Raw genomic sequence first — 24,602 nt, forward strand, 5'->3', positions numbered from 1 at the left:
TGGTGCTAAAAAAGTATAAATATGGGCCTTAGTGAGCTAGTATATAGTCTGGCAGCGGCATTCAGAATTCTTGTGGGATAGTCAAGATTCTAATAGAAATGGTTACCTAAAATTTGACCTCACCTGTCCTCAATGATTAGGAATGGCGCATTGGTTTAATCTTAGAGTTATCCAGCACTGTCTGATTTTATAGTTTTAAGGGTGAAGAAATCTACTTTGCCCAGCTTTTTCTCCCTTCGCACCACATTTTAAGGCTTCAACTTTGTTAGAGACCACTGAAGCCAATCAGTGAGGTTCATTGACTATTAAATAACACACTCCCCGTCCAATCAAAAGTCATGAAGCAAAGAGTCAACCATTTGAGTACTAGAATTTTACATAGAGGTATTTGTTGATGATACCTGATGGGCTCATCAGTTCATTCATTCATTAGACTGTAGGAGCTCAAGTAGAGAAGATTTGACTTCCCATTTTCCCAAAACAGTGAAAACAACAAAGTATGGAAAGCAAAAACTCAACATTTTGCAACCCTTTAGTAATTACCAAAATCTTGGGAGATGATCTTAAATTAACAGAAATATCTAGAAACTTTCATGAAGTGGATTAACAAAGACTAATATTTGGCTTACTATGTATTTCCTTAGACCACAAAAAGTTATAAGCTTACTATTCAGGCAAGAGATAATGGGAGAAGTGTGAAGCAGACCTCAACGTGTGAGGTGCACGTGTCTGTCATTGACAGGAATGACAACCAACCAGCATGGAAAGCAGATGCGGTGAGTATCTTTAAATTATTTTACAAATCTGATTTTCCTGTGTTAACAATGCTTAAATGGTGCATGGGTCAGTATTACCTGTGCAAAAATATATGCAGATATATTTGTGAAGTGTTCAATAAGGGACTAACCATCTCAATAACTACTGATAAGCTGCTCATTTACAGTGTCTGCATGGCCACAGAAAATAGGGGGGGAGGGTTTGTGACGAGTGAAAAATAGTGGTTATTCTAGTCCTTCCCTAAATTTCCCAGATTTTTTTTTTCTCACATTGTTTTGGGATGCATGTGTTATATTTGGTGGCCAAGCAATTAAAATGTTAAGAGATTGATTTTCATTCAACAAAGATGGTGCTGTCATTTTGGTATTTTTTCAGTGAAAAATACTTATTATGTGCTGAGCGTAGGTACATATGATCGGTATAATCCAATCTGTAATTTGCTTTACTTTACCACAGTTTTACTGATGCTTTAGGCCATTAAACATATCCAGTGTCTAATACTCTAATTGTTTATATTCTTGAAAGATGCTTCTAACAATGTGTAGCTCTGAAATCAACAATTTTCTGCTGTTAATTTCTACATTTCCCTTTAAACAAAAGTTGCATGAATAATGTGCTCAAAAATGGAAGGGGACTGCTCCTTATGGCAAAGAATAAGATTTTCACGTGCATACGATGATGGATGTGGATATCCAGGTATCCCAGCAGGACACTAAAGTATATTTCACTTGGAGAAGATACACACCTTTAGTTTATCTATTTATTTATTTTAAATGTTTAGTAGAGCTCTTGCTTGTGATGGTAGCCTCCAAACATGTTTAGGTAACAGAATCCCCTTCTCAGAAATAAGGATCTGTGATTGGTCAGGGATGGTTAGACAGACATGTTCTTTGACACTGGTCATATAGGATTCTTCAGGGACTCTGTTCCTATAGGAATAGATAGAAATGAAAGGTTTGAAAATGCAATGAAAGCCTCCATTTTTTCTTCAACACACCAATATCAAGAAGACTCGGGGGGCTCAAGACATTTTATAGATATTCAACCAACACACTGAAGAAAACTCATGCTTCTTGCTGTTAAAATTGCTTTAAATGATCAGGTTTGCCTTGCTAGATCTAAGGTTAATGCCATGCATACAGTTGAAACAGAAGCAAAGGCAGGTGGTACACGAAAGCTTGAACTACATTTTTCGAGTCACTGGACACCAGTTTCAGTCTTTCAGGGCATAGGCATTGCCATATGGATTCTTTAAGTTGAGGCAGCGTTTGACTGCTTGATTAGTTATACTCGTCAAGCTTAAACTCTCTTTCTTTGAGGCACTGGCAAAGAAAATGGTGCAATAAACTGGTTATTATACTATTAAGGACGTGGTTAATTGTGGAATATGTTCCACATTTTCAAGAAAGAATCGCCAGCCTGCTCATTACCAATGTCACAGCTTTTTAGACGGGGACAAATCAACAACATTTAATCACAATGTCACTGATTTTCCCCCAGATTCACCAATACCACTTGACACAGGATACTACTGAAGGGATTGCAACTATAACTGCAGAATTTGTAAGGCAAGGCACCTTAAAAGAAGTATTGAGCAGCCCATGTAACTCACCTATAATGGGATTGCGGATGCCATGTGGGAAATTTCGAATAGTTGAAGATTTGAGGAAAATCAATGACACTGCGATTAAATGTTGTCCAGTAGTGCCAAATCCAGCAGTGGTATTGTTTCAGATCCCATTTGTTTCTGAATGGTTTACTGTAGTGGACTTGTCACAAGCATTCTTTTCTGTACCTCTTCACAAGGATAGCTAATTTATCTTCTGTTTTAAATTCCTCGAACGAGTATATTGTTGGTGCTGAATTCCTCAAGGCTTTTCAGAGTCACCGTTCATCTTTAATCAGATACGGAAGAAAGATCTGGAGTCATTGCAAGTGGTTTTCCAATCGATGTTAATTCAATACATTGATGACTTGTTGGTTGTTTCGAAGATGAAGGAAGTGTGCAGGCAATATACTATTGCCTTATCAAATCATTTGGGAAAGAATGGACACAAAGGGCCTCATTACGAGTTTGGCAGGTGGCGGAGGCCACCCGCCAAACTTGTCCCTCCATCAGGCCGCCCTTGCGGCCAAACACCGCTGGCCCCATTAAGAGTTCACCACAGGGCTGGCGGGTGGAAACAGTGTTTCCACCCGCCGGTCCTGCGGTGAACAGAACCTTAACATTGACGCAGGCGCCAATGTGGTGATGCGGTGGGTGCAGCAGCACCCGTTGTGCATTCCACTGCCCCGTAATTCAGGCAGTGGAATGAGCGACGGGGCTGTGCCTGGGAGCCCCTGCATTGCCCGTGGCAAGTGCACGGGCGGTGCAGAGGCCCCCAGGTGCTGGTGACTGTTTGCATTTTTAGTCACTGGATTGAAGCCTACCCCACACAAAGAAATGACAGCCTTTCTGTAGAAAAGTTACTGCTTATGGAACTGATACCTCGTTTTGGTTTTCTGGTCTCTTTAGAATCAGATAGAGAAAATAATTTCAACAATTAAGTAATTAAGGGCCAGATGTAGGAAAAATAAAAATTGCGAGTCGCATTTTGCGAGTCAATGCGACTCGCAAAATGCGACTCGCAATTTGGTATGCCAGGAAATAAACCGGTCCGATTTAGCAACTCGCATCCGGACTCGCAACGCTGTGTGCGAGTCCGCAGATTGCGAGGTCGCTGTTTGCGAGTGTGCAAAAAACGAACTCGCAATTAGCGAGTTGGTGTCGCAAATTGCGAGTTCCCTCAAAATTGCTTGCAGGTGCAGCAGAACACTCCAGAAAGCACACCAAAACACTCTGGAAACACTTCCTGGCACATGATGATGACACCACAGCCAGGAAGTTAACAAATACACCTGGGAGGAGGCTGGACCACACCCTTTTACAACTGCCAGTCTGCACACTGAGCTAGCTGCAGCAGCCATGGAGGGAACCCCCCGAAAAAGGAAAATTAAATTCTCTGAGAGGGAGCTTGAGGTGCTGACCGAAGAATGTTGTCAGCACCATGATGAACTCTTTGGGAGAGCTGCCCTCACTGTTCCAGAGGCCACCAAAAAGAAAATCTGGCAGGAAATGCAAGAGAAAATCAATGCCCTTGGGGTGAGCCACAGGACAATTGAGGACATAAGGAAGAGGTGGTATGACCTCCGCTCCCGGACCAAGGAGAGGGTGGCAGAAAGGATCCGGGAGATGAGAGGCACTGGAGGGGGACCATCATCTGTGCCACCACCCACACCCCTTGAAGACAGGATTGAGCAAACCTTTGAGCCGGAGGCAGTGTGTGGATTTGGGGACCTGGACACTTCAGAGCCCAGCACATCAACCGGTGAGTACCATGTGATAAGCCTGTACCCCTATCAATGTCATACCCCACCCACCATGTACACATGTGCATGCACAACCAAATTAGCTCCATTTCAGGGTAGAAAAAGCCAGAATGATGCATTATGGGAAATGTAGTCCAATAGGCAGTGCATAGGCAAATGTTTATTAGGAATTGTGCAAAAGATACTAGACACTGACAGTGTGTTCCCCATGTCCCAGAGGTCTCCAGCAAGACACCCCCTACACCCCAAGCACCCAGGCCCAGGAGGACACCCCAGGACCCTCCAGCACCCCCACATGCACAGTCAGCAGCATTCCTGCAGTTGTAACGCCTGCTGCAACAGCAACGCCAGGAGCTGCCCCAGCAACAGCCAGGGAGGATACAGGTGCGAGGACAGGGCAGCCACCACTGCGCAGGCGTCGCAGGGCAAGAGCGTCTGATTTCCGGATTCATCCTCCAACCAGCAGTGAGGCACATCTGCTGCGGGGTCAGCGCCTGCAGAACACAATATTGGGCAGGATCAGTGGGGTGCTGCACCGCATTGAAAGACAAAACCATGCAAGCATGCGGCACCTCAACAGGCGGATGGACCTGATGTGCCAGAACACTGGGGACATTGCCTCTGCCATCAGGGAACTGGCGGCCGGACTGCTGGGTCAGGCAGAGGCTGGGCGGCGCAGGGATCGGCAGATTATGTTAAGACTGGACAGGATGGCCACATCAATCGGCAGGCTAGCCATCAACACAACAGGCCTGTCGAGGAGGACAGTTGGCCTGCAAATTGAGATGGGCCATTTTGCTGGGGATGTTGCCAGGGGCCTGGGACGTCTCACACATATCATAGAACTAATGGAGACACGTGAGATGTTGAGGGCCACCGGGGAAACACCCCAAGATAGTGAAGAGGGCTCCACAGTGAGCAGTGTATCTGCCACTGACAGTAGGGTGCTAAGGAGTGGGAGGCAGAGCACCATAGATGCGGCTGGGACCAGCCAGGCTGGCAGGAGGGGCAGGAGAAGTTAGCCAACAGCCCGGACAAACAAATGTGGCACATGGCTTTAATGTGCCACATGAGTGGTTGGCATTTCCCTGCCCATGGACAATTTCATCTTGTATATAGTTCATGCATTACATTATTAAAACAGTTATTTTTCTTCCACTTAACAAAAGGAGTGTTTGGTTAATGGGTGAGTATGGTGGGAGTTTACACGTACCGTCCAAAATATTGCGTTGCAATGTGTTCCCGTCTCAGTCTGCCTTGATTAGCTAGACTCCTATCCCCATGATGGCGGTGTGGTTGTTCTTGCTCTTCCTCATCAGGATCTGGGTCTGCAGGGGTGAGAGGTAGCCCACGTCTGGTGGCTATGTTGTGGAGGATGGCGCATGCAACCACAATTTTGAAGGCGGTAATGGGGGTGTATTGGAGGGCGCCTCCGCTGCGGTGGAGGCATCGGAATCTTGCCTTCAGGAGTCCGAAGGTGCGCTCTATGAGGTTCCTGGTCCTCTTATGCGCACTGTTGTATTGCCTCTCTGAATCATTGCTGGGTGTTAAAAATGGAGTCATGATCCATGGCCTTAGAGCATATGCACTGTCACCTGTTGGGCACAAAAGTACACTGTTAGTAAGTCCAGATAGTCGTGCACAGTGACCTGTGTGTATGTCTGCAAGGTGTATGCAGCTCTACCTAGGAGGTATCCGTCTCCAAACTCCCCACGTTCCAGGCGTTGATGTATCCCACTATGTCTAAAAATGTATGAGTCATGGGTACTGCCTGGAAACTTAGCTACGATGTCCGTGATGACGTAATGGGCATCACAAACAACCTGTATGTTGAGTGAGTGGGTACACTTTCTGTTGCGGAAAATATGTTCCAGATTAGCGGGGGGCATATTTGAATGTGTTCCCATCTACACATCCAATGACATGGGGGAAGTGGGCAATGCGGTAAAAGTCCAGCTTCGTGCTGTTAATTTCTGCCTCATTCCTTGGTAAGTATATGAACTGAGACCTGTGCGCTACTAAGGCATCTAGGAATGCCCTGAGGAACCTTGAAACTGCACTTTGGGATACCCCACCTGCCACGGCAATGACCCACTGATAGCTCCCTGAGGCCAAGAGGTGCAGTGCGCATAGTACTTGCACATGCGTAGGGATGGCGCAGCCACGCAGAGTCTTGTGTTCTAGCTGTGGTTTTAGTAAATCTATTAATTCTAGAATGGCAGCGCTGCTAAGGCGGTATTTATCATAGATCTCCTCTTCAGTTTGCTGGAAAAGGGTCTGCCTTGTTCTATATATCTTCTCCTGTCTGTGGCCCCTCCTCCTCCTCTGCTGGGCTGCGTAGACTCTCCTCCTCACTGCTATCAGGTATATGTCCGCCATCTTGAGTGACCCAGATGCCTTCTGGGTCTCCTTTTATACTTTGGTAATGGTTACCACCTGCTCTGAGTTAGTGGTAAATGCGACTTGCAAACTGGTTTTTTTGCGACTAGTCGCAATTTGCGAGTTGCAATTGCATATGGGTTGCGACTCGCAAATTGCGACTCGCACATTGCGGGTCGCAAAAGGGGGTCGCAACGGGTGCGACTCGCAAACGGGGCACATCGCTTTTTGCGAGTCGGAAATGGGCTTTTTGCATCCCATTTCCGATTTTGCACTGTCGCAAATTGCGATTCGGCCCGTTTGCGAGTCGCAAACGTTTGCTACATCTGGCCCTAAATTACTATGTTCAGCCTTAAACATTGAGCAGAAGTTGCACTGTAGTTACCGCCCTGAAGCATCAGGACTTGTAGAGAAAATTAAGAGTACCCTGAAGTCAAGACTTGCAAAGATGTGTGCATCCCCGAATCTGAAATGGCCAGACGCACTACTGTTAGTTCTGATGAGTATGAGAAACACACCTTACAGGAAGTCTGGACTGTCTCCACATGAAATCCTCATGGGCAGAGCAATGAGATTACCAACGGTTCCTGTCAATGCTCTTGTGAACATAACAGATTGTATGGTGTTGGATTACTGCAAGGGTCTGGCTGATGTGGTTCGCTCTTTCTCTCATCAGGTGGAGGCCAAAACTGTGCAGCCATTCCAAGACCAGAGTCACAACCTGAGAGCTGGAGACTGGTTTGTGATGAGAAAACATGTGAGGAAGCCTTGTCTGGAGCCCAGATGGAAAGGGCCTCACCAAGTAGTACTTGTTACTACTACGGCTGTGAAGTGTGCAGGAGTTCTGAACTGGATTCATGCCAGCCATACTCAGAAAATACCCTGCCCTTTAGACAACGAAGAAGAGTTGTTGAGAGTACCAACAACATCCAGACAAACTCTGGAAGCAAACAAGGTAACTGGAGAATCAGAAACAGAATCTGAGCAGACCAAGGAAAATCCAGATACCCCTGTAAGAGATGAGATGGAGGACTTATGGGAAAGGGACATCGAACTGAGGTCACAGGAGAGTCTAGGAGGGCTCTCCCAGAAGTAGACGATCTTGAAAATCTAGAAGAACAGCCCACCGACCCGGTGGAGGAAGTTGAGTCAAATTGACCACTCCAGAACCAGTTGCAGGTACATCAAGTCAAAATCCTGCAGAATAAGGAGAAGCTGTAAACCCAGCTTTGAAGAGATCATTGACAGAAGGAACACGGAAAGAAGACAAGTGGCGAAGATCACAAGCAAAGGGAAAAGACCCAGTTGCATTGTCAACAATCAAAGAAAAGGTAGACGGCACAAGAAAAGATTTGAGTAATCGAGATCAAAAACTGAAACGAAAATGAACTGCAAATCACAGATATGAGGTCCTCAATGGGCATATGCAACAACTAGTGACTGGAAAAGTGAATTTTTGTCATTTTGTTTTGATCGTGTCAGGTCAATATTTTGGCATGTGAAGTTGGTCAATGAACTGAACTATGAAAACGATTCTGTGCAACTGAGATAGAAGGAGTATCTGTCAGAGCTAAAAGCTGCATTTAAAAATTCAGTAAGGTTTATGAAGCGATTATGTTACCTACCTGTAGTAAACAGACAAGTTTTTCTATTGATTGTATTTAGTGCTCGCAATATTCACATTAGTCTGGTGTGAATCTGACTTGAGGAAGACAAGCCGGAGGGCTTTGTCAGCTGCTGTACATGTGAGTGGGACGTCCCAGGACTGCTCCGGGATAGGTTGGCTGGTGAGAAAACTCGAAAACAGATTTGTGGACAACCGTGAAACGTTATTGGGTGAGAAGACAGACAAAAAGGATTTTGCGATTGAAATTCACTTCCTGATTTGATTGAAAGCGTAGCCTAAACACAGAAATGAAATGTTTCAAAGCATTAAAGAGTGCCTTAAGGGGAATTGTGTTAATTCCAGTCAGAATAGGAGAGGTCACACCACCAGAAGGTACACCTGCATATATTGTTTTCGAAGAACAAGGTGGTTGGCTAAAACCATGGTGCAGAGACAGAGAAAGAAGAGAGTTTGGCGTTTCCTGCCCAGGGAACCTTTAATTTGAAAATGTTAGAGAATTTGAGGAGAGTACTATATGATTCAAAACTTCGACCGAGACCTGCACAATTTGAAGCATTGGCTATTTGGGAGTTAGTGGCGCAGCAGAAACGTGCTGAGCCCATAACCCAGAGGTCAATGGATTGAAACCATCCTCTGCTACCAAAATCTGTGTGGCCTTATTTTGTCTTTTATAATTTATTGATAAGGGGACGCGTTAGAGGTTTGATGTACCTTTTGACTATGCTTAGAGTGATTCCACCATGGCCCGTAACTTCAACAGCAATGTAACAACATCATCAATTGCACACTTTCAATCTTACACACCATGACCCATTCGGCCATGAATAACCACACCCTTTAGTAAAATGTAGAATGTTTATTTCCCTATATTGACAATGCTAATAACACATACATTAGTCTCAAAACCAAATGGTAAGCATATACAAACAACACAGGCTGTCCAAAATGGCAGAAAAACCTGAATTTAACCAAATCATTGAGTACAAGACATTTGAGGGTTACAGTGCACATTAATAACATCAATAACTGAACAACAGAAATGGCATATATCTAGATTCAACAGGTTAACAAAATGAATTCTTTGTTAATAACATTTATTAGCGTGCAACATGTTAACTAACCTGCAATTCAGATGGCATGTTGGGACTTCATACACAAATATTTTTAGTCAAAGTTAATTTGGAAAACTTCTAAACAAGGCTCTAACAAAATAGTGGTTGGTACCTAAAAGAAAAGAACAAATCTATAACATAAACAATATCATCTTGTTATACTTCTCCTCAATAGATCCGCAAGCTGTGATTTCTTCATCAGTTGGACATCCGTCTGGTCAGCATCAGCAATGGGACAGTGAAGGGGATTGGCTTAGCCGCAGTTGGGCTTTAAGTCAACTGAACAAACTTAGAAAGGTCGTCAAGCTTAGGAATCAGCATTAACACAACTCCTCTTAAGAGGATAAACTATGAGGAAAAGAACATCTGGAACTGCGGTGCTCCACGAACAGACTGCTAAGGGGTAAACAATGGGACCGAATGAGCTCAGAAAATGGACTCGAACTCCTAAGTGCAATCAGGCTAAGTTAAACCCTATAAAGTATCTTCTCATGCCGTCATTGGTCAGAATAATGTATGTTCACAGTAGAACCAATGGACTCCAATTTCTAAATCTATAATCTAAATAGACAGTCTTTCCATGTCAATGATTGGCTCCTCTTCTCCTGTTCCCATCCTCAGCTTCATCAGGTAACTTTTTAGTTACAATCCTTTCAGCAGTCAGTGCAGCCATTGTTGGCTCCTTGGAACATCAGTTTCTCACGCATTAAGGATACTTTTGTAACAATTCGTAGTACAGGCATTTCAGCAGAGAGTTCTCACAAGAAATTTTAAGACATTTACAAATCGCTTGGTCAGTGCTGTGTGAACAATGGTCAAATACTAATTCTCTTCTTCCACAAAACATTTGCAAACATTTATTTAGGCCATGAAACTTAACATGAGGCTTTGTCGACTAGGCCCAAATATCATAATTAATCAATGCCTAATACCTTTACGCAAATACATATCATTAATTCATTAGTATGCTCCACTTCTAAATTGTGTTCTACATGTACACATTATTTAAACTATTGATGCTAATTCTTTATAAATGTTGTACATGTAATGGTGGCCACACCAGTGGGCACATGTTCCAAGGCACACAATCTTCTGTTTGTTAGCCTAATTCATGTAAATTCTTAACTATTAATCAATGTAAATTTATTAGTAATTAATTCAGCTTTCACATTTTAAAGGACCAAAACATCAACCTTGGCATACATATGTGGATCAACATTAGCAGCATACCATTCATCTAATATTGCAGCCCATTCAATGGTACATTATTGTTGAAATTCTGAATGATTGGGATACTGAGTTTCTAAAATTCCACAATAATGTTGAAGTTAATTACCAACCAACTTTCATATTAGTTTAGATATTACAGCAACTGCTCAATAATGTACTATATAATCTCCATACATTTCCCATCACTTGCACTTCATTATGTGAGAGCACTGTCTAACTGGTGGTCCTATGAAACAGTGCCACGTCTAAAGTGAGGCATAAATACTGGAGCAGAAACAGTGTTTTTTTAAAGGTTCTTGTAACTATTTAATGGACCACAAACTTGCATTCATGCCAAGAGATATCACTGTGCAAATATGTGGGGCCTGCAGCCAACAAACAGGCTGATGGAAGGATAATGCCCTCAACAAATCCAGGTCTTAAACAGGAAATCAGTGTTCCCTAAGAACTTGTTTTTTAGCCCCAAAGATTAAGTGCAGGTTAAAAAAAAATAATTTGAGGCTCTGTATTCTGAACACTGATAATCCAAGAACCAATTTCTATCTGTACCGGTGCATTCACAAATGAAAACTGTGAACGATTTTTATTTTGCACTTTTACACAGATAGAGTTTGTAAATCTAAACTTCAGAGTAGGCGTTGTACAACTGATTGAGGGATCAACTTTAGGTTTTATTAGTTTACCAAATGGGAAGAATCCATGAAGTTCACAACAAATAGAAGGCAGATAAAATTCAAGTGTTACAATCACTTGCCCTTAAGAAACATAGGGCCTGATTTAGAACTTGGCGGACGGGTGACTTCCGTCACCCGGAAAAATCTTAACACAGTAGCACAGGTTACTCTTATGCCCAATCACAAGATAATTGTCAACCACATTTCAGCTGATGTATTGGGCTGAAATGAGGGAAGCTGCTGGGAAGCTGAAGATATTTAGAAAACTCTGCAATAAATGTGGAGAAGAATAAGTAGGCAATTGGGAAATGGTAAGGAGCTTTCAAACATATTTCTACATATACCCTACGAAACCCAGATGAGAAAAACATATTGCCTTAGCCGGAGCTTTTTAATTGTTGCCTGTTCAGAGAAAATTCATTTAATCAGATTTGTGTCCATGATGTAGAGGACATAACAGAGCCACGAGCTGCTTTGAGCTACGTAGTCCAGAGTAGAGTGACCTAGAAAAAGAGTGGAGTGTTGGGCATTCCACGGAATGCTTGTATTGGAGACACCATGCTATACCTCATACCTCCTTGCTGATGTTTTCCATGCAAGTCAAATAGACACAATAGCTGAGAAACTTTAATGAGAAGAGGAAGCTAAGTCGCATCTTGAATTGTGAATGAAAAGTGCCTTGATGTAACTTATTTATCTCAAATCCTTAATGTGAATGATGTCACTGCTAAACAAGACAAGAGATAGCAAGCATTTTAAACAACTCGATGATCAACAGAGTTAAAGCATCTAGCCAAACTCACCATTTGGATCCTGATGCTACAACTGTTTCACATCTCTTCACCCCATCTGTGATGTCCACCTCTTTCTTCTTAGAAATGTAGCCAAAAAAGGTAAGGATAACAAGCATAAATACAAACATTGTGATATATCAACAAATGCTCTAGTGTGACGAAGTGAATAGTCAAAGTGACTAGACATCCATTAAATCTGCCTGCTCACATATGTTGATGACTTCCTTTACCAGACTATGGGCCTGTTTTAGAACACGGCTGGTGGGTTACTCTGTCACAACAGTGACAGATATACCATCCGCCGAAATCTAAATCCCATAGAATATAATGAGATTTGGATTTCGGCGGCCGGGATTCCCACCACCATGGTGACGAAGTCACCCATCCGCCAAGTTCTAAATCAGGCCCCATGTTTCTTAAGGGCATGGCATTCTATCTTGCAGAATTATCCACTATTCTCACTCTCCCCATTGGAGATGGTTTGTTTTTCATACATTTGTTTTGGTTTTGATTGCTTTCCGCACTATTTCTACTTGTAATGTGTGTTGCACGTGCTATAAAATAATTCCTTTTAATTTATACCATTTTTGAAACCTTCTCCTGAGACAATAGTGCTAAATAAAATCAATTATAACTACAGGTCTGTATACAAATCTATCTCTATGCATAGGTTTGACCTTAATCACCCACTGGAATGTCATATTAATTTTCACAAAAAATAAATACCATATGCTCAAAGGGGTGACAAAATCTTATTATAAAAGACACATGTGTGTAAGCTGGAATCCAGGAAGCCAGTGGATAGGCCACCCAGAAGCAGCTGGTGAGGAAAACAGGCATCGACAAAGCCAACAGGTGGTGCCTTTTGGAACCTATTGGCACTGCCAGTAGTTTTAAATACTCTAAATAGCATTCCTGATGCTGTGCAGCATGTCCAATAATGGTGACAAAAAGGCATCTAGTGGCTTATTTTCCTTCTTGTTTTCCAATCCAAGTTGAAACGGTAAAAAGTTAACTACCACAAACGGTGGGAGGGGGAAGAACGTGGGTGGGAGATAGAAAGCAGGGAGGGAAGCAACAGAAGGTGAAGGGGAGGTAAGGTCGGAGGGAAACAGAGGTGTGTGTGGCTAGGAATCAACACACAGCTTGTGGGTGAGGGGAAGCAACACAGAGGGCCCGGGGAGGAAAGCAAATGAAGTCAGAGCAAAAGAGGGTAGAACTGAACGAACAAGAGAAAATGCAAAGTAGATTTGAATCACTCGGGAGAGCGACTCAAAGGCCAAAACGTTATCAAAGTGAAATCGTACGAAAGGGCAGCTCAAAGGACAAAGTTGTGGAAAATTAAATTTTTATAATTTTATGAAAAAATGTGCTTGGAGAAGCAGGAAAAACACGCTAGATGGTAAAAACACATGCTTTGTCATGGAATGCTTATGAAAGCAAATGCGCTGGGAGAAGTGGTGAAACACAGAACAAGGGAGATGCACACATTCCTATGGAGTGTTTTTAGAGAAAGAAGAAAAGAAATCCCTAAAAGCAGACACTTGTGGAAGGATGAAATGAGGCAATCAGAGAGATGATAAACAGGCTAGGCTTCGCAGATGGACAAAAACTTGATGACAAATAAATCCTTCGAATAGAATGCAAGAAAGTAAGAGTGACAAAGCAAAATGTCAATGGAAAGCAATAAGTGTAGTTGCATTCCAAGTCAGCTATAAACAAGTTCCTAATAAGTCTTTTGCAACCAGGTAGCTGTGCAGTCTGTCAGGCTTCGACCTCAGAATAGGCAGGACGCCATGCACAACCTCTGACCTAATGAGGGTTTTCAAAGCTTTGTTACCTTGTGGGTTAAGGAAAACAAGTCTGTTGTCTGTAGGAACAAAAATGATCTGACATAAACATATGAAACAAAACTAGCTTCCTGATAATAACGTTCAGCTGAGCAAAAGTCTTTCTCTGGCATTTCCACTCTGTGGTTACACTCATACTATCTCCATCTTACATGCTTGCATGATAGAGCAGTCCCATTTCCTGCTTTCTTGTGGGTATTCATCGATAATATTATCCATAGCTCTAAGTAACTTTAGAACTAGATGTCCATCTCTCTCAAGGGCTGCAATACCATAATATGTCCGCAATTCAGGAGTGCAAAGATGAGGAGGATGTGGCTTGGCTGCATAAGATGGTGGTCGCAGACTTAATTAGCTCATTGCTGCCCGGCTCTAACCCTTATTCATTTAATCTACTACCACCACCAAACAATGTGAAAAAAAAAACTTCTGCGACACAAGACCAGCAGCTGACTGCAATCAGGTGGTGCCCTACCACAGAAATCCTGGACCTGGGGCTGTATGCGTGGGATCTGGTGGCATGTCCAAATTAAGGACTGTGAAGTAGAATTCAACCCCATATGTTTCCTTTTGCTTGGAGCGTGACCTTGATAGCCTAAGCCACCTTTACTTGAATCCTAGAGGAGCAAATCCGGGTAGCTATGAACAGGCTTTACAGAGCTGGCACAGGCCATATGGCCTACGGCAAGGGCATTTGACTTGGCCCACCAGGAGGATGAAGAAATAGTTGAGATGGGCCATGTGCCCCAGACAGATGGTCCTAGACACACAAATTCTTCCCGGGAGCCTCCCTGAAACACCCCAATAACAATCAACCTATCAACTGATCAATACAACCCCCCCTACGGTGGTGATCGTCAGCTTGGGCCCTTCATGTCCATCACCTCACCTCACATATAGGAGGTTGAATCGCTGCACACCCCATCGGAAGTTCTACAAATGACCTTCAGGAGGGAGATTCTTAGTTACCTGAGAGGATGTCCTCAAAGAAGCAATTAAAAACAACAGGCTGCCCCCTGTTTTCCAGAGGGAAGAAATTGTGGTTATTCCAAAGAAAGGGAAACCCCAATATGTATGTGTGATATTATCACCACAAACACCATAGCTCTTGAAAGAAGTATATGTTTATTTATCAGCAGAAACCCTGTGACTCCACCAAATCAGGCACAAAGAGCAACTTTCAAACATCTTATCTGTCTTGGAAAACAACACCAGAACACAATGATGCTATAGTTACATTACATAATAAACATTTCCCTGGAACACCCCAGGGCTGAACAGCATTGAGCATTACACATCTCCTTTCCTTCCCAGCAAACAAATGTACCTAATACAAATTACACACAAAAACAATAAAACAAACTAACACTACCATTTAAAACACAACTAATAGTTCAACAATGACATAACATAACAACATCACAAAATACAACACCAACACAGATAGAAGATCAAAGTCCTAAAGACATGAAATACTGAAACCAGTTACCCCAGCATACATCTCCAAAATATCCTGGAAGTCTGCAAGACCTCACCACCATCATCAACAACAGACCCGGGACCGAAACTCCCAGCATCTCCATAATCCTGTAGCACAACACTCCTACCATCATCACCCCTGCAAAATTCACTATCTTTCATTAACATCGAACCCGAAAACTCTTCCCCACCCGCAGGCTGCACATCCCCCTTACCTTACTTTTGAAACAAAGCAACTTTCATCCGATTCAGGGGTTGTCCATGCTCCAAGTTCATCCAACACTCCCCCACAGGCTTAACACTGAGGGAGCCTCTAAACTTGGACAAACCACACCCCCACACCACTAGTTCTGGCCTTAACCCAATCACCCCCATTGACAACTGACCTCTTCTGTTCCCCATGCAATCTCTTTCCCAACAGTATGGTATCCACATCATGGATCTATGAAGCTATAAACTTCATCCCTAGTAATCTACCAAGCCACATTTCAAAACGTGTCCTCCCAGTGCTGGCATTCACGGTGGTGTGATGGGCCCACAACATATCCTTAATGGCATCCTGAACATCCAAACCTGCGCTGCTAGCCAGCTCATGGTACGTTTAACCAACTGTTGATCCTTTCAACAAGACCATTCCCTTGTGGATGCTACACTGAAGTACACATGGTCTTTATACCACTTTTACTCAAAAATGTGTAGTAACGTAGGCAAAATGAATCCAGTTATTTCACTTCACTTTTATTGTCAAGTGATATCACATATAAATCACCCCAGATACAGGAGCAAAGTGCTGCATATTTCAATTGTCCTGTAACTGATAAAACTAACTGTCAGTCCACAAACATGAGCGTATTCACATCGCATGAAGTTGCATGTGTAACCATGGCAACCACAAGACAACACACAATTGAAACAGCAAAAGACCACTACAAAATGTCTTCATCACTGCAAAAGTAAGTTGTGTGGCATTATCTGTTACTAACACAGAAGTATTCCCTTCCCGCCTCACAACTTCTACTAGAACCGCTATGGTAGAATTCGTGTTGATATGCTTAATGAAAACCACCTCCACCCACTTAAATTTGGCACCCAACAAAACAGCATCAAACTTCTATTGTTCAGGTAGAAATGCAAACAGGCCTATGAAGTCCAAACACACTTTTTCCCCAAACTTCATTCACTCCAGACATATGCTGTCCTCCTCCAAGACTCCTAAGCCCAGCCTCAAGCGCTTCTCTGATGTTTTACACACTTTACGCTCTTCCACCCACCTTTTCACTTACATCCAGGAGAGGCCATCAAAACCTTTCTTTTAGCCTTTTGAGCATCAACATTTTTCCCAAATGCCCCTCATACTCTAAAAGTATCAACTTAGGGCAGCACAAACTTACTGCTACTCATGATAAGATAGCTACCATGCAAGGATAGTTCGGCCACCACTTTATGAAATGGCTTGACTGCCTTTTGCAGTATACTCTCTCTTCTCACATCCCCTTTAATCATTTTAACCAGTGTGTTATCACTCACCATAGCACTCTCCCAATAAACCTTCAGTGGCGTCTTTCACACTCGCCACCACCTCCTCAGTATGCTAATCGCACTCCTCTGATGCTTTATCAGGAGGCTTTGACAAACAATTTTAAACTTTGTTCTTCCAACCCGAAACATGCCCAACAATGCAATAATAATCCTGCAACTATACAGTCATCCTTTCCAACTGTCCCAAGCAATCCTTTGTACCCACAGGCCCCAAAACCTTTAGCAATGTTATGTGGTCAGTCCTCAACACCACGCTACTCCCACAAATGAATGTACAGAAGTAGTTGGTCACCAATGCAGAGGTCAATGATTCTGGCTCGTTGACCGAGTATTCCTTTCTGCATTCAACAATGAGCAACAAGCAAAGGCAACAGTCTGTTCTGCTCTCCATGCACCTGTGTGTTAACAGCCCCAAAACCAGTCACATTGGCATCTGCTGTAAAGTACTGTTTAGAACAACACCTGACATGAAATCAATATGCCAGCACAAGTAATAACATTCTTAATCTGTACAAATGCAAGATGTTTCTCTTTTCAACAGGCAAACGTCTTCCCTTTTTCTCAACAACACCCTCAACTCCTCTAATTTGTAAGCAAAGTTTGGTACAACTTTCGAATAGTATTCCACGAAAACCATAAAAGATCAAAGCTTGCCCTTTCAGTTCAGTATGGTTTGATACCTTCTCCCATGATAAGGTAGCCTAAATACTCATCATCCTGTGTCAGAATTTCACATTTCTCTTTTTGTAAAGTCAAACTAGCCTTGGCAAAGATAACACCTCGTGCAATGTTTCATTATGTGTGGCAGTGCTGGCTCCAAAGACCAATATATTGTCCTGAAAGAAAAGAAAAAATGTTGACACCCAACAATACATTGGAAATTCATTTTTGAAAAATACTTGCAGTAAATGACAAGCCAAAAGGTAACCTATTAAATCAAAACATACCCACATTGGTGCTAAAAGCTTTTAAATGCTCAGGGCCCTATTCAAAAAGGTAAGTTTAGACCTAAAGTCTAAATTTAGACTTCAAGTTTAAGTTTAGACTTGAAATTTAATTTTAGACCTGAATTGTACGGCCTAATTCACAAATTGAGATCTGAAGTTGTTTACCTTTGTGAATCTGGCCCTTACACTTCATGCCTAAACTTAAACTACAGTCTCTGTTTACCTTTATTTATTGGGCCCTTAGAGTCTGGATGAAGCTTCACCTGATGGTATGTATTCCTTAGGTCAAGTTTCGAAACATACCTTCCCCAGACAACAACAATATCAGTTTGTTAATATTTGGCAAAGGGAAGCAATTTGTGATGATGCTCTCATTCAGGCTGCAAAGTTCACCACAAAACCTGAGCGTTCCATCCATTTTCTTTGTTGTTATGACAGGTGACTCTGTGGTCTTTACTGGCAGGGATGAATAGCAGTGAGTATGTTCCTCATAGGAGCATCATCCTTTCTCCGTGTTTAATACCGAAGTCAAGATCATTGCTAAGGCGCCGGCCGATCGACTGATCAAAGCTGTCCCCATATTGATCCATAAAGGCCAAGCAGGCAGCATGCCTAAACAGGCCCGCAACACTGCATTAGATGATTATAAAATGCCGTAGCCCTGGCAAACAGATTAAATCATCTGTCAGCAGTACTGCTAGCATACATAGAATACACATTTGACTCTATTAGCATGACGTTTATTCACCATCCTATGCCACTTTAACTTTGGCCTTAAATTCATTACCTATCTCAGGCTCCTGTACACAGAGCTGACAGCACATGTTAGGGTGAGTGCTGCTACATATGACCCATTCCTTATAGGGAGGGGCATGTGGCAGAGGTGCCCACTGTCCTCCTGCTGATTACCATTGCAATAGAACTCTTGGCATATTACCTCAGAAATGACACATAGATGGTGGGGTTCGAATGGTAGTCTGGTATCTCGGCTACAGTCACCCTCAATAAGGACAGCACATTCATCTTTCTATCAGACCCTGAAACTTCTGGTTCTTGGCTGCACCAAATCCCTCTAATAATGTGATATATCTCTGCTCTATTCATTAGCTTAAACAAATCCTCAATTTCCCAGTCTCTACTCACATGCAGAACCTATGATGAGCATCCGACATACCAGTAACCACATAAGACTTTTGATATTTAGGGGTGTAAATTACACCTGAAGCTGCAAGTTCACCCTTCCACTATCTCTCTTGGGAGATCAACCATCTTTAAAATGGTATCACTCCCCAGCAACCTGATCCAGTTACAGAACTACCCATCTTCCACCTAAATTCTTCTTCCAAAAAGTCCAATCTGTGTTTTGTAGCTTTCTATGGAAGCAGAGTCTCCCACACATTGCCCTTGCCAAATGCTTAAAATCAACATACAAAGGGGGAATTGCAGCAGCTGACATTGAAAATACTATAGGGCCTCCCAGCTGACGAGTGGTGGTATGATACATAGGGCGACTTAGCCTATGCTTCTAAGAAAGAGGCTCTTCGGGACACATCCATACAACACTTGTAATAGTGATGGAAAATCCTGGTGGTGCTCCAGACATGGAGAACTACCCTGAAAGCCATAAGCTGTGACAAAAAACTCACAGGTCAAGTGCCAATGTGGGATGGAAGTACTCCAAATAGCCGCTCTTGAAGGATTTCACAAATGGAACACCATTGGCATATTCATTCTAGGAGATTTGATGCAAGGTACAACTCTAAAAGCTTATCACACTCTACAAGAAGAACACACCCTACACCACAGTCAATTTTACCATTATCTACAACTGTATCATGCCCTCACATCACCCATTACTAAGCTAGATTACTTTAACTAATTTATTGCCTTAGAGGCCAAACTGCGCCTTGGAGAATTAGGAGATCACAAGATGTCACAGGTCTCCCTGGAACATAATACCCCAGACACATTTGCAGCATTACAAGTAATTTGGGAGCATGACCTAGGCACCCTGGCTGATGAAGACTCGGCAGAAGGCGTTCCTGAGATTCGTAGCAATAGTTTCACACCTTCAATTCTTCCAGCTAAATTATGTTCATATAACCTGTCTCACACTGCATAGAGTAATCCCCACCTCTTTCCGCATGTGATGCCAAACACTAGGGGAATTCCTATTTACCACATAGGGATGCACACAACTATGCCCATACTAGGAGCGAGTCTTATCCTGCCTAGATCAAGTACTGGGTTAGCCGATACTGGGCAACCCTAAGCTGATTCTCCTCCACATTAACACAGACCTGGATATTCATTGCTTCAAACTGACGCTGCTCTGGCTGAGTCTCACAGTGGTGAAGCAAGATATCTCATGCCACTAGAGAGCTAGGGCTCCACTAGCGAAATGGCAAAAAAGAATGGATTAGTGGGTGATCAGGATATTATAAAGCAAGGGGATGCCCCCAGAAACACCCAAAATATGGGGAACATGGGCACACTATAAAGGCACCACCACCATCAAGAGACACTCTAACATTACAAACCTAGACAATTAAATCCAAATGTACACAAATGATGCACAAATCTATGTGTAAAGTCTGGAGGGGGCAGAAGGGCCAGGAGTATAGCACCAATTTTGCACTGTTGACATGTTGTACTTCCTTGTGTTTCACTCAAAACTCAATAAAATGTGTCATAAAAAAAGAGTGCAAAGATGTACCACAATTAAAAACTTTTGGCAGCCACATACTCACAAATTTTGATAGCATCCTTTATAGCAGTATTGAACATTGACATAGACTGTGCAGTTTAAGGCGGAAACTAATGATTTACCAGCCTCCTTGGCTACAGCCCCTAGAACATCAGGATATGATTTTCAAGCCTTAAAAGAGAAGCAGCCTTATGTTCTGTTATGAGTATTTGTATAAAGTTTTAAACCCAACTGTGTGGTTTTGAAATACTGTTGGTTTTCTGGGCGCTCATTACAGTTTCTGTATTCAACACTGAGGCCCTTATTCCGACTTCGGCGGAAACTGAACCACCACGCCAGCGGTGGTCATTTGACTGCCTCCAGGGTGGCGGTGCAGACCGCCAAATAAGAAGTGTGGCGTTTTGGCCTGTGCCAAACCGCCATATTCCCATTGGTACTGCCAGGGTGGCTGGACCCGCTGGGCCAGAGATGAGCATCTCCGACCCGGCAGGCCACCCAATACCGCCAGCGGTATGCCGAGTCCCCCTTCCGCAAGGGATTCCGTGGCTGGAGCACCGCTGTAAAATCCCTGGTGAAAAGGTTACAGGCAACAGGAATTTGCATTCCTTTGCCGGTAGATGACTCCCACCCCCACTCCCAGTGGTGAACCCCCCACCCCCCAAATACACAAACGCACACCCTGACACACACTCACAACACCCTTACACACATGCGCACAAACATGCATCACCACAATTACACACGTACACACACAGACACTCCCCTCCCACCCCCTATGCATTACACGCATACACACACTCACACATACCCATTCACACACCCCATCCCCCTCCCCTTGTGGAGAACACTTACCTCATCCGATGAGGTGCTCCTCCCTGAGGGGACGGGACGCGGCTCTCCCACCGCCGGCTATGCACTGCCATCAGGACACTGCCAGTCCATATTACAGGTCATAATACGGCTGGCGGAGTCCTTTTGGTGAGGCGGGGCTGGCGGTGGGCCCGCCTCTGCATCGCCGACCACCAGCACGAATACTGGGGGATTTCCGTCCAAATTGAGGTGGTAGTCCTTCAGTACTCAGAATATGGCGGTCGGAGGACCGCGATCACTGGCGGTCCTCTGGCGACCGCGACTTCGGTGGTTTCACCAGAAGACCGCCGAAGTCGGAAAGGGGGCCTGGGTGTGTCATGACAAAACTAAAGTTGTTGAAGTGCCTTCCCTGTTAAGTATCCCTCTACCTTTTTCATCTTTCTCCAACCTCCCTCATGTTTACCGATCCCTGTTTCAGCCGTCTTTCATCTTCTGATCTCATTACCTTGCTTATTTATAGCTCCTCCTATGTCTTCATCTTTCTCCTGTTCTTTGCTCTTCTACCCCATTCTTCCTCCTCTGTTTCCATCACTATGCTCCTGACGTCTTTCCCCTGTTCTCACCGCAATTTACTGCCTTTTTACCTAGATTCCTTCATCCAACAACAGTCAAGTGTTAACCCTTTGTATTTAACACCACTCACTTCTCCCTCTCTGCAATAGCTTAGTCATTTTCTTCAAGCAACCACAGACCCTGTGTTTATTGTAGTTATCTTTTAGTTTTAGTATGTTCATTGTCCTCAGTTCTCTGTAACGACATCCTGATCTGTATTGTTGTTTTATTTGTAAAGAGCAATGACACCTGGTCTATGTAGAGTGGCACAGTAAAAGAATGTGAAGGAAAATCTGTATAAAAGCAGAGTGTGAGAATCATTTTGAAAGACGGTAAAACCGGAGAGACATCTTGTGTATTTGCTTTTGTTCCTTGATCATCTCACATAGAAAAACTGTGAAAGTGACATCTGAAAACTTAGCTATGGGTGGCTATAAAAGTCAATTGTGCTCAACCTTCAACCCACATAGCAGTTAAACTTAACTCAGAGGCAATGTGTAAAGTGCAACACTTCAAATGGTAACACAGTGAAAACACACTACAAATGGAACCCACACCAGTTTAGAAAAATATAATATTTTTTGATAAATAAAACAAGACCAAATGACAAAAATACAATTAGTAGAACTGGAGCTGTCCTGTGTAGAGGATGTAAGGCGCAGTCAAGGGGATGTGTTCGTTCCGAGGAGGTACGAGGCTGCGATGTGAGGTCCTGCATCGTCGTCGAGGAATGTTGGAAAGGGCTTGCGATGTAAAGTCCGGTGTCAAGGATGTGCTGTCCAGTTGGGGCAATGTGCCAGTTCTGAAAAGCTGTGGGGTTGTGATGTGTGAACCTGCCTTGTCATTGATGCTGCCACTGATGGGAGATTTGTGATATGAGGGCCTGCAACGGGAAAGCTTTGCACAGGCAGTGGTTCCAATGTGAGCTGTGGGATCAATGCAGGGTCCTATGTGTCGGGAGAACCCTTGCAGCAAAGGCGATGTGTCCGTTCTGCCCGGGACTGCGCTGCATAGCAGAGGAGATGTGTTGGTTCCGCTGGGTACACAGATGGGTTGGCAGAGCACTTTTGGCCCCCTTCTAAGGGTCCAGGACTGGGGTGGCACCACTTGGCAGGGTAGGACTCACAGATGGCAGAGTGCAGGTGCTAGCTTCAAAGTTGTTGGGGTCTTCTGTCCCAGAGGAGTCTCTTGTTAGGTGGACAGCCAACTATCCCATGGAGTCACTTTGAGGTCCTAGATTCAACAGGTAGCAGATCCAGTCCTTCTCACCCATGAAAGAGGGCAGCAGGCACAAGTCAACACTGCCAGTAATGGCCTATGCAGGCACACCTACGCTCTCTATTGTCTGTGGCTGTCTATGAGAAATACACAAATCCCAACTGTTAGCTACACCCAGTAATGTGACACAGGGACATGCTACAGGCAATAAATAGCTAAGCAGAAAAATGCAACATTTCTAAAAGTGCCATTTTTAAAATCCACTTTACTATAAGAGAGGATTTCTCATTACAATTCCGAGACACCAGACATGAACTGGTTACCTGTTCCCATTTGGAAATGACAGCTTATTGAATGTAATAAGGTAAGTCCAATATTATCATTTGGGAGAGGTAGTCATTGCAGTAGTGAAAACCAAATTCAAGAGTTTTTCACTGCCAGCACATGTAAAGCTTAAAATTACGTGTCCTGCTTTTCAAATACACTGCACTCTACTCTTTGGGCTGTCTAGGACCTACCCTACGCTTGACTTATATGTATTAAAAAGGAAGGTTTGGGCATTGCAAAAGGTTTGTTTTGCCAGGTTGAAATGGCAGTTTACATCTGCACACACACGCTGCAGTGGCAATGGCAGGCCTGAGACATGTTTAAAGGGCTACTTAAGATGGGTGGCACAATAAGTGCTTGTAGGAAAGTACCATCTTGCCTGGCATGTTACCCCCATTTTTCACTGTATATATGTTGTTTTAGTTGTATGTGTCACTGGGACCCTGCCAGCCAGGGCCCCAGTGCTCATAAGTGTGCCTGAATGTGTTACCTGTGTTATGACTAACTGTCTCACTGAGGCTCTGCTATTCAGAACCTCAGTGGTTATGCTCTCTCATTTCTTTCAAATTGTCACTAACAGGCTAGTGACCAATTTTACCAATTTACATTGGCACACTGGAACACCCTTATAATTCCCTAGTATTTGGTACTGAGGTACCCAGGGTATTGGGGTTCCAGGACATCCCTATGGGCTGCAGCATTTCTTTTGCCACCCATAGGGAGCTCTGACAATTCTTACACAGGCCTGCCACTGCAGCCTGAGTGAAATAACGTCCACGTTATTTCACAGCCATTTACCACTGCACTTAAGTAACTTATAAGTCACCTATACGTCTACCCTTTACCTGGTAAAGGTTGGGTGCTAAGTTACTTAGTGTGTGGGCACCCTGGCACTAGCCAAGGTGCCCCCACATGGTTCAGGGCAAATTCCCCGGACCATGTAACATGTCTAAGATCATGGAATTGCCCCCTCTATGCCATCCTGGCATTGTTGGCACAATCCCATGATCCCACGGGTCTCTAGCACAGACCCTGGTACTGCCAAACTACCTTTCCTGGGGTTTCACTGCAGCTGCTGCCAACCCCTCAGACAGGTTTCTGCTCTCCTGGGGTCCAGCCAGGCTTGGCCCAGGATGGCAGAACAAAGGACT

The 24,602-nt window shown here is 43.6% G+C and overlaps 1 protein-coding gene across 1 annotated transcript in view; it reads left to right on the forward strand.

The window, feature by feature from the left end:
* The window catches only part of LOC138303752 (cadherin-like protein 26), a 398,556-nt gene that overhangs the window by 244,580 nt on the left and 129,374 nt on the right, over nucleotides 1-24,602 (forward strand). Inside the window, exon 7 of the mRNA XM_069243135.1 lies at nucleotides 645-776. Coding sequence (XP_069099236.1) covers nucleotides 645-776 — 132 coding nt within the window. The remainder of the gene's footprint in view (nucleotides 1-644; nucleotides 777-24,602) is intronic.

This window comes from Pleurodeles waltl, chromosome 7, assembly GCF_031143425.1.
Source record: "Pleurodeles waltl isolate 20211129_DDA chromosome 7, aPleWal1.hap1.20221129, whole genome shotgun sequence".
NCBI lineage: Eukaryota > Metazoa > Chordata > Amphibia > Caudata > Salamandridae > Pleurodeles > Pleurodeles waltl.